The sequence below is a fragment of the Acanthisitta chloris genome, unplaced genomic scaffold (genome assembly GCF_000695815.1).
Source record: "Acanthisitta chloris isolate BGI_N310 unplaced genomic scaffold, ASM69581v1 scaffold1735, whole genome shotgun sequence".
NCBI classification, from domain to species: domain Eukaryota; kingdom Metazoa; phylum Chordata; class Aves; order Passeriformes; family Acanthisittidae; genus Acanthisitta; species Acanthisitta chloris.
In genome coordinates, this window is record NW_008672964.1 from 152,988 (window position 1) to 164,773 (window position 11,786).

General features: G+C 38.8%; 1 protein-coding gene across 1 annotated transcript in view; it reads right to left on the reverse strand.

Moving 5' to 3' along the window:
• Window positions 1-11,786, reverse strand: part of LOC103802253 (contactin-associated protein-like 5) — a gene marked incomplete at its 5' end in the record, with an annotated part of 207,327 nt that overhangs the window by 141,579 nt on the left and 53,962 nt on the right. Inside the window, 2 exons of the mRNA XM_009074706.1 lie at window positions 1,421-1,624; window positions 8,591-8,738. Coding sequence (XP_009072954.1) covers window positions 1,421-1,624; window positions 8,591-8,738 — 352 coding nt within the window. The remainder of the gene's footprint in view (window positions 1-1,420; window positions 1,625-8,590; window positions 8,739-11,786) is intronic.

Sequence of the window (11,786 nt, forward strand, 5' to 3'; positions counted from 1 at the left end):
AGATTCAAGAGCAGACATCAAAACCCTTGCCCATGACATATGAATGGGCAGAAAGGACTTGAAATGGCTAAAATCTGTACATTTGGGACAACAGTTGAAGAAAAAAACTAACTCATCTCACAATATGTATTCATAACAGTATCTCCTCTGGAAGAAGTAACATAATATAATAAACTGTACTATATTCTTATCCTACTATGAAATATTTGTAAGAAGAGGAGAAATCAATGGAGTCAAAGAATCCCACATTCAGAGGTTCAGGATGTAGCTACTTAGTCCAGTTAAATCCTGAATCAGAAAAATGCTGCATGACTACTTCTACTCTTTGATTTAAAAAAAAAAAAAGACAGAGAGAAAGAAAACTACTACTTCTACTCTTTGATTTTAAAAAAAAAAGACAGAGAGAAAGAAAACACAAACTGGAGATGAAACAATTAATGAGCTTATGTAAAATTGAAATCCGACAGCTGTGGAAATCATTACTGACTTTTAAAATAAACATAATTAAGTACGAGGGAAAAAATGCCCAACTGAAACCCCTCAGTGTGAGGAATGTGAGTCAGCAGGGACTTGTGAGGTCAGTACCATGGGTCACCCACAGATGAAGCTAGTGAAGATTTTGCAATAAGGCTGGGAGAGAAGGTGTGATGACACCTACTAGAGTAGTTCCTGAAATTATCAAAGTGCTTCAGTGTACTCATCAGGAGAAACCAAGCATCTTTCTACAGAAAGAAATTAAGCCAGCCTTTCATCTGGTGTTCCGATCCAACACAATCAGATGGCAATGATCAGCAATGGCCTTACAGATATTCACAGTTTTCAAGAAGGAAAGTGATACCAGTGTGCACAAGGTTTTGACCAGAATGTTTTCATTGAAATTCTGTTTTTTCAGCTCAGTTCTGAATCACTGAGTGAATGGGGAAAAATCAGACACACACCAAAAATAAACCCGTTGCACTCTGAACCAGACTTCCTGGGAATGCTATTATTAAAAATAACCCCTTCAAAAACAAGATAGGGGAAGAACCAGAACTTTCTTTGTTGGTTTGTTTTTTTTTTTTTAAAAATCACTGCTTCAAAGCATCATCAAGGTTTTGTTGTTTTTTTTTAAAATCACTGCTTCAAAGCATCATCAAGCAAAGATCTAAAGTAGACATTGAGCAGTTCAGCCTTGGCCAGCACTAGTTAGAAGAGCCAAAGTCTCTTCTTGGCTCCATTACCACATCCTGCAGTCAACTCTATTCTCTCTTTTGCTTCCTCTCCCACCTTCTCTGAACAGTATTTTAGCTGTGAGATATTTATGGCACACAGCATGTTCTGTTAATATCAGCTAGGGTTTGAAGACAATAGATTTACAAAAGCAAACCAAGACAAGCCTTGTTACAATAATATATGAACCAGTAATCCTAATTACCCTTACCCAGGTTGATGTGCAAGGAGAGCTTCCCTTTCTGCAGTTCCAAAGTAATGTAATCTCCACGCTGTCCTTCTCCATGGAATAAGACTCCATCCCCCTGCATGCTCTTGAACTTCAAGGAAACCACATCTTTGAATGTGCTCATAAGCTTCTGATTAAACCTGTAGAGAAGTGAACTTCTGCCATCGAAGTCTGCAATATCTGACTCTGGAAGAAAGAAAATGGCAAAATGACAAGGAAGGGCAGCATCACAAGAGGGACTATATTTTTTTCAGGATATTTTCAAGTATGACTTGGAGCCAGGTACTGTCATAAGGGTACATCCACAGGACATACAGGTCATTTAGGCAACCACATTTCATCCATTTCCATTCCTCTCCCTCTGTCTGGGGAAAGGCAACACTAGAATAAACCCAAAACTCCTCTGCACTTGCCTTCCTCATGCAAGACTTCTCTCCCACATTTTACTTTTCAGAACAGAACAAGTGTTTCCCATGATACTCAGACCTCCAGAACATACCTTGCCACATTTGCTGTTCATTTCAAACACATGCAGGATGTTACTCATTACTTTGAACACTTCAGTCACTCCACTTTCGTAGGTTCACAAGTGTCTGTTGAGCTGTTTCTGCATGTCAGCCATGCTTGCATCCACCTCCGCATTCAAATAAGCATCATAACCTCTGAGGGTTGGCTGCTTGCTTGCGACGGGCATTTACCAACCATGTTTCTGCATGCAAATCGACTAGGTTGACAGGAATAGTCAAATATCAGTTCTAAAAGCTTTTGAAGGGATTTCATGGGAACTGGGCATCTAAAGTGATTATACACCTTTGAAAATCCTATTAGAAACATATTTTCCCCTTCAGCCAGCCTCTAAAAACCCAGTCACTGTGGTAGGAAACAAGCTTTCAATTCCTCAATTGCAATTAATAATTTCTTTGGCAGCAGCAGTCTGCAGTGCTCTCTTTGGTTTATAAAGTGGTCTTTTAAGCAAAATGTATTTTCCAATAAATTCTTAATATATATATATATACACATAACCAGAACATTTCAGGTAACTTTAAATAGTTTTGACTAATATGTTGTATTCAAACATCTGACATACATAAATTCAACTGCAATTTCTATCCAACTGCAATTTGACACAATGTATATATAAAATATCTACTTGAAATAATAAATTGTCAATTGGTGTTTCTTGTTCTTGAGAAAAATATCAAAATTTAAGAACACCAGATGAAGAAGAATCTGAACAGGGGCTGACTAAGCTACATAACTACTAGGATAGATGCACAAAGGCAAATAATAACTTCACAGTATCCAAGAAGAAAGAGCATAGACTATCTTTGTTTGCAAACCACATGTGTTAATGATAACCCCTTCTATTAGTTTTCAATTTTCTTCTGAAAAATAACTGAAAGGTCCATACAATCAAGACTTCCAGTCAGCAACTGCATTGTGGTTAAAATTGGTGATTTAAATCACCTAAGCTCCCTTAAGAGCTCTTCTATCCTTTTGAGCATTAACAACAGTTTCATCTGCTTCTCTTTAAAAACAGAAATAATAGGTGCAGGGTGTGGGGGATTATTTTCACCTTCTTTTTTTTTTTTAAACACTGGGCCAAAGATTAAAGAGATATGTAATTAAAAGTTATTATAAGCTCAGAAAATAAAACTGCTGTTAATGATTTGTTATCATAGAAACTACCATTGATAACTTCCACCTGTCAGTATGTCAGTTTGTTCAGAAGTTTGATGGCATACTTACAAACTTCCAGGGAGCTCAACATTTAAATTTTATGCAAAATTCTGTAACTCAAAAATTTACTTCATTCCAAATCAGAAGGCAACTGATTATTTTTTTATGAAAATAAAACTACAAAGAAACTCAATCTTGGATAAAATTAACTTCAGAATAAACTAAGACCAAATCTTACATGTGATGTCAGAATTATAACACACTGTTTAGCATCATTTGTGGAACAGTTGCTAGTTTAGGAAGTACCATGAATATGAAAGTATCTACACCATCTGCTTTTACTCGTTTTAACTTCTGAATTAGGTGTTCGGAAACAGCTTCTTCAGAATTGCTGATTTCTCTGTATTGACACCTTGACTGCCAGTTTCTATAAAGGGAATTCAATTTATAGTTTAATTCCTATGAATTTCCCTGAACTACATTAAATACTTCAATTTGTTTAAAGTAAATTGCAAGTGTACCATTTTAAGACAGGCAGGAATTAGAAAATAGCTTATAAAGAAGTTACAGTCTTTGATTTCCAGAGCATTTTGCAGCAAAAGTTGATTTTCTTCCTAGATCTCAAAACCAAAGATACAGTAAGAGTAAGGGTGTGTTGATTCAATGTTGCCACAAGAGTGGCCCTTTTTTCTTCTTCTTAAGACCCAAGGCTTCAACCAGTCTGAATTCACACTTAAGTCCTTGGTCTTAACTCTCCACTAAGTCACTGCATATGACAATTTCTTGAAGAGCTCTACTACTGACGTTTACAGAGTATAACACAAAGGAAAACCTGTTTCTGAAAAGTTCTGCTCCACTAATTATCAGTTGTGAGCACACTGGCCAATAAATAGCCCTGAAGGAAATGAGAATATGTCAAATAAATGCTAACACTGGCAGCCAAAAGACATTAGTGGCAGTTTGCATGACAACAAATCGTTGGCTTCTTGTTAAAAACAGCCACTTCAGAAAACATGCTTGTTTGCTTAAGGTTTATTTAGTCCATGTATGTCCATAATCCATTTGCAGCAAGAGAACGAGGATCAGAAATGTTTCAAGTCTCAGAAAATCTGTAGTAATAACAAACAAAACCACAACCTGTGATTTCATTCTGCACTGCCTTCTGATTGACTTTAGCTTCCTGAAGTCAGACATTACTCAGTCTGTGTTCTTTTCTACACCATCCTCACAACAATGCTACAAAACTCATAAAAAATGAGATAAGGCAAGAGATGTTTCTTCGGTGTTATTTGCCACTGACCAACAACTCAGATGACGAAGTACCTATAAACCAGAAGTCATTCATCAAGCTTTTCTGAAACTGAATTTTGGCCCTGGGGGTGCTGGTTGCATCATTCAGTTTGAATTTCCTTTCCTAACACAGATCCTTTCCTTTCCTAACACATTAAAGTCACTTGAGAGTGACTGAAAACAGGGACAGTTAGTTAAAGGAGGATTTTATTTTTTATTAAAGAAAGCATGGGACCACAGGGCTCAACCTGTCAGACCAGCTACGCTGAGAGGAGTCAGGCTGGGAGCAAGGTGAGAGCACAGAGGTTACTTGTGCAGCAGTCTGCTCCCAGCAGCAGAGGGGATATGCATTTGTACATAAAAATGAACATTTACTTGGCAAGGATATTTCAAAAGAGGAATACCTCTAAGAACAGTTGCCATGTGAGACAGGAGCTTTTGGTCTTGCACTTGCACCAATGAACAGAAACCTCAACTCCTGGCAGAACAGAAGAAGACAGCTCCTGGTCTGAACAGATGTCTCTCCTGGCCAGTCATGGTTTACTGGCTTGAGTGAGCCTAAAGCAATCCAACCACCTCCAAAACCCTCTCAGACTTGCAACCCAAGGGATGAATGTAGATGAGCACTTCAGCGATGACTTTTCTGCTAGTCAGTTTTATCCCCATCTCAAATCTATGCCTCTTGGTAAGCAATCATCTGGGTATTTACCTTATGCAGTTGATTACAAACTCTATCAGACAATGACCATGAGACATTAAGTGGCTCTGTGCAATGGGTTCTTTTCTATCTTATAGGAAGACAAAGGAGACAATGGAGAAGTGGGGAGGGAAAAAAATCCAGTGAAAATATCATTTCACAAAAAAGCACAATATCAGATCATACTCCCTGAAGCAATGACAGCAAAATATGAGAAATCAGAGTCCTGAGCTGCAAATGAATAACTCTGTTCTCAAAAGCAGAGACCCTGTCTCACACCCTATCATTGTTTCTCCTGTGGTATCCCAGTCTGTTAACTGCACATACAGCCAATTCTGCTGATGCACTTTGGGCTGTTAACCAGTTATAGAATACGATCAGCATCTTCAATGCAGCTATAAATCTTGTCCTATAAAAGCAATTGTGTCAGCAGATTTTGTTTTCCTGTGCTAAGCTAACAAGACTTCTCACAAGTATAAGGATATAGTCATTCGCTTTTTTCCTGTGCTAAGCTAACAAGACTTTTCACAAGTATAAGGATATAGTCATTCGCCTCTCTCCACCTCCAGCATCAAAAGCAATTGGTTTGCCATTTGTCTGAGCACATCCTCTGTTGCAGCTCTGGTTATCTGTTACAATCACATCACTAAAGCCACTGCTGCAAAGGGACAGCAAGAGCTCATACATACTTCTGCATGAAACTTTCCACTCAACTGATCATAAATCCTTTTCTGAACAGGAAACATCAAGGTATGTATTCAGATCAAGTTCATCTCCTTTCTATTTCAGTACCTATTTTGAGGATGCAAGATGGAATCTTTACAAGAATTTCAAATAACTGTAATCAATTTTCATTTAAATACATGCTTTCTGTGTAAATTAGCACATTATCTGTGAATATCAGCTTATTTGATAGCCTTGAAGTGCTCTATTCACAGTATAGCATAGGATCAGGCACACTCTTAAGTCTGAAATAGCTTTACTGTTAAAAACATGCTGCTATGCTCCCAAAAAAAAGTCACCTTACATTAGAAGGTGAAAAGAAACAGAGGGAAAAAGATAAAAGATTTTAAAAAACCACAAATAGAAAGCTCTTTTGTTAGACAGGGAGGTTTTGGGAACAAATTCATAGTAGTAAATTATTTCTAGCAGAAGCAATAAACAACAGTGAGTGCCATCCAGCAGCACAGTGCCATCACATGTTAAGTTATCCACTCTGGCATCTACTGCACATAGTAGTTAACATCTAATATGAATCCTCAGTATTTTTCGTTGCTTTGTCCTGGAGGAGGGTTTGATGCCCTACAAGGCCTGATGCCTTCCACGTGCCTCCTGCTAAGAAGTCATCATTGAAAGCTACATTTGCAAAAATTAGCACAAGATTGGGTTCCTGAGACCTCTTGAGCAGAGTATGCCGCCTTGGACAGTCATACTCATTTGTACTTGTGGTCCTCATGAACATATTCTCCTTTTCATTTCATATTTCAGAACTAGATCCAAAACAAAAATGCTGGTGCAAATCCTTTCTTCGACTCCAGTGGACTTAAGATCAAATACTCTGGGTTTGTTTACCTATAGGAGCCTTTAAGTCGTTCAACAGCTCAAAAAGGATTGGGCATAACTGGAAATGAAGGATTTATATCTGCTGAAACTTTTGATAGAGGTAGGTGACTATAAGGTTGTTTATACTCATAGCCTAACATCCCTTCTTTCATATACAAACACATATATGTGCTTGCATGAAGATGGCATTCACACAGGATATTTATTGTTCTTCTAGCTCTGTTTCCTTCCTGGCTTGCTCAACAGCCTGTCCCTAATAATTTGGTTTTGGTCATTTAAAAATAACTTTCTTCAAATTATTAATATATTTATTGTGCTAGAATTTAACATGGTGGATGTGTCTATGCTGTCAGCATTGCAAAATGCAGTTATGAAGGTGTACACCAGCTCAGGATCTGGAGCAGATATTCTGCAGTGTAACACTAATGATGACATTTTAGAAACAATCAAACATCTTTGTACAGTGCTGGAGTGTCTGGGTTAGGAGTAGCCAAGACTGTGAAACTATATAAGCAAAATTCGTACACAGGTATTGCTTGGCACATGCAATTTGCCAGAGAGAAATTTGAATGGCACATTTATATAGATGGAATGAATATTTCAACACTCTGTAAAACTTTTATGAATCCCTTTATTTCTTTTCTGGCTCACTTTAATCCCATCTCTTAATTCGGCACAAGCACTTTTATTTCTTGTAACTGCAAGGCACAGGACAAAGATGAAGACTTAGATGATAGCACAGTACAATGCAGCCTGCAAGTGACTCTGAAATCTTTGTATCACAGAAAATACAATCATGATCTCACATTAAAGTAGTGCTCATGTAGTATTTCACATGGACTAGCAACAAAATAAATTCAGCCATGAAAACTTCAAGCTTCACTTCAAGTTCTATTTGTTCCATATCTGTATGGACTACAATCCTCACTGCAGAGGTTTGGGCATCATTAACAGAAGAAAGCTCTTGAAAACAGATTAGATGGCTACAGTAGGTGTGAATTAGTCCTAAGATCTGTGTATAGTGATGAGGCCACTAAGAGTCCTGGAACTGTAGGATCATGTGAATCAAAAAGTTTGATTCTGCTCAGATGAATTTGTCTCCCAAACAGTAGTTCATATGCTTATTCTCCTATGACCCTTGTTCTGCACCTGGGAGGAATAGATAAGGACCTAAGCTAAATGGGGAGGTGTACAAGTACAGTAGTGTCCCGTGATGGTGACTTGTGCCACACAACATTGAGTTTACTGGTGAAATGCTGTTAATCCTCTGAACTCTCCCCAGCAAAATCTCATCCATCTCCAGCAATGTCTTAAGTCACATTAGACCATTTTACAAATAAACCCACAGACACCTGAGGGACAAATAGTGGATTTGTGCTTCTTTAGTTGTGGACTTTTGCTTTGTGTAAGGAAGCAATAATGGTCCTTTTGCTATAAGAGTGACCAAAGGAAGCACTCGTGCAAAAGCAGTTTAAGCAGCAGAGAAGTTGCCTGCACTCTGGAGCTATAAAGTCATCAGTCTCGAATACAAGTACTAGCTGCACACTTCCCTCCACAACTAGTTAACTTGCATTAAAAACAAAAATGAACTTTTAAGCAAATATAGCCCTAAAAAGATCCCAGTTAGCTTTGTGCCTTCCACTGGGGTGGGAGGGTTGGCCGCATCTGCCTGCCTTGCACTCACAAGAAGCAGCAAATCATTTTGTCATGGACTCAACTCTGAGAAAGCTTCACCTAGAAGCTAGACCATCCAGCACATCCCTGAGCAGAAAGGTAAGAACAGCTGCTGAAAAAATAAACTATGACAACGTATTTTGCATTACATTTTAACTCATAGAATTTGTACTGGGCTCTTCCCGCAGCACTGCTAGCATCAATAAAAGGTTCTTTGAGAAAATGTGGTTTCAGATGTTGCCACTTACTATAGGAGCAGCCGAAGACCTCAACTCTCAGTCCTATCCGCCCACCGACACTCCACTTCAGAGGGACGAAGCGCAGGAAGCGAGTTTTCACGGAGTGCAGCAATTTCTGGTGAACCACGCTGTCAGCGTTGCTGTTCCCTGTGAAAACCTGGAAGGACAGAGAGCCTTGGTGAGACACTTAGCAACAAGAGGTGAATGCAGCACTCTGAATGAAGGCTGTCAGCTGCCACCCTTCTTCCCAATTCTCAGCCACAAAAATTACTCAAAATTATTAAATTGATTGTCAAGTTTTCTTCTAAGTGCTGCACCTCTTATGGAGAAAAATGAAGGAGACAGCAACACATAGAAAACCTCAGCAGAGTGGAGGGATGTACACAGGGAGCTACAAAAGCAGGTTGTAAATGGGGATGCTACAGAAGATGCACAATCTCAACCAACCCACTGGATATTCTTATACACTGTAATATTCCACTGACCCCTAAAATACCCACAGTCAGAGAATCACAGAATATAGATTTGGAAGGGACCCTTGAGGATCATCTAGTCCAACTCCTGACCCTGCACAGGACATCCCCAAGAATCACACCATGTGCTTGAGAGCATTGTCCAAACACCTTCTGAACTCTGTCAGGCTTGCTGCTGTGACGACTTCCCTGGGGAGCTGTTCCAGTGTCCAAACACCATCTGGGTGAAGACCTATTTTCTAATATCCAGCATAAACCTCCCCTGATGCAACTTCAGACCATTCCCTTGGGTCCTCTCACTGGTTGCCAGAGAGAAGAGGTCAGTGCCTGCCCCTCCACTTCCTTCTGCAAGGAAGTTGTCTACAGTGATGAGGTCTCCCCTCAGTTTCCTCTTCTCCAGGCTGAACAGACCAAGTGATTTCAGCCTTTCCTCATACGGTTTCCCCTCAAGGCCCTTCACCATCTTCATTTCCCTCCTTTGGACATTCTCTAATAGCTTAATATGTTTCTTATATTGACAATAGTCAAGGTTAGAACAGCACAGTGAAGGACAGGGACTGATTTAGCCTTTGGTGCATTCATGGTAGCAGAAAATGCTGATCATAAGCCACAGAGGTTGTCCACAGTCTGGGAAGATGAACAGGACAGTATATCTAGATACTCAACTGAAAACTCAAGCAAGACATAGGAAGAGATGAAAGCCTGAGTCATCACACAGGAGAATCAGCATTTTTACTGTGTTTGCACCTGAGAGAGTGAAAGCTTGCAAACGATAATAACTTAACTTCTTTACTTACCTATTTGATTAATTGTCTGTAACTGCAAGCCAAAATTAATGGCCCTACTCAGAATTAACACTTAATAGGAGGAACCTCTCTCACAAATGAAGAATGACTAAATGATTTCAAACACAAACCTCAAGGCAAGCATCTGAGCTGTGTTCCTGCCTGAAGCATTTTCAATTCATTTTTACACCCTTACTCTGTAATATTAGCCAAGGAATATCATAGACCTCCTGCAATCTTCAGAACATTTGAGTAACTCAGCTAGGATTGAAACTTGAAGCTAACAGTTTTGTAAAACATGAAAACCAAAAACAGAACTCACAAAATAATAATCTCACAGGAGAGTCATATTTGTAAAAGAGGTCCTTCACTTTGTAAGTATAAAATTTAATCACAAAACATTGTACCAGTTTTAAATGCTTCTGTGGTTCAAAAAACTGGCACCATTCACCTACACGGTGCAACTGTGAGCACAAATTGGAATAAGCCCATTAAAGTTGATCTACAATTCATTTCTGATGGCTGATTAGGGGTTTCACCTCCACTCAGAAATAAAAGGGCTAATTAGCAGTTGTTTAAATTTTTACTTAAATGCAAGCATACCAACTTTTTCCAAATGTTATTATAGATGGTGTACAACTTTAAATTTAGTGTATTCTTGTTTTACTAAACCCAGTGTTCAACTGTTTAATTAGAGCTACATTCAATAAAAAATATCTTTGAACATTTCTAAGGCACAATCCTTTGAAACCACAGTATGGTTATTTTATTTCACCCTAAAAACTCTAACCTCAGAAAATTCTCTTATATATGCAATAAGCCTTATTTTCCACCCAGTCATGAATGCAAAAGACCTCATATATCTCACTTCCTAAAACATTCTTTGCATTTCATTGCTGCACTGCTGCCTCTGAAGATGAACAATTTTATTGAAATGATCGCTCACAATCCCAGTTACCTCAGTGAAGAAGCAACCTTCAAAACATGTGAACTTGTGCTGGTTTTGGCTGATGTACAGTTAATTTTCTTCATAGTAGCTGGTATGGGACTATCTCTTGATTTGTGCTGGGAACAGTGTTGATAATGCAGAGATGTTTTAGTTATTACTGAGCAGCTCAAGCACAGAGTCAAGGCCTTTTCTGCTTCTCACCCCACCCTACCAGTGACAAGGCTGGAGGTCATGGGAAGCTGTGTGGAGTCACATCCAGGACAGCTGACCCCAACTGACCACAGGGATATCCCATCCCATACGGTGTCATGCTCAGCACATAAAGCTGGGACAAGAAGAAGAAAGTCTTTGAGAGTTTTTTCCTTATATTTCAAGTGAAAAATCTTATTCTTCTCAGTATGTAATTGTCAGCAGAGAGTAAGTCTCACAGTCAGAGCTTTGGCAGTGCTCACATTTTTAGTGAGACGCTCATAGATATATAAGATGCATAAAGGGGAGTGTTGTTTTCTATTTGTTTGCTCAGAAGGCTCATGTTCTTGGAATCCGGTGATTTTGCAAAACTCTCACCTTTCATAAGATAAAAAAGAAAGGAGAAGAAAGAAGAAAAACAACAGAGAGGGAGGGAAGAGTTTCCAGTCCTCCTAGTTGTGAAGAAAAGCTTAAAATACAGTGACTGAAGTGCAAGCAAAGGTGAAAATAAAGAGACAAAAGAACAAATACACCTTAAAATAGCAATACTGTGAAAAAAGGAGTCTGTGTTGTTTTTTTCTCACAATCCTCTCACACACAAGGCTGTCAATACTGCACATTGAATGACAAACCCACAAGGTAATAATTTTTTGGTTTTTATAAAACCCAAAACACCTAGGAGAAAGACCAAGCGGAAAAGCACATCACCTCTAGATGTATCTCCTTGCAGTTAGAAAATAATGGGAACTAGGTTATTTGCAACTGCCACTGTGTGCCAAACTGCCCACAAACTCCTGCTTGTAAAGCCA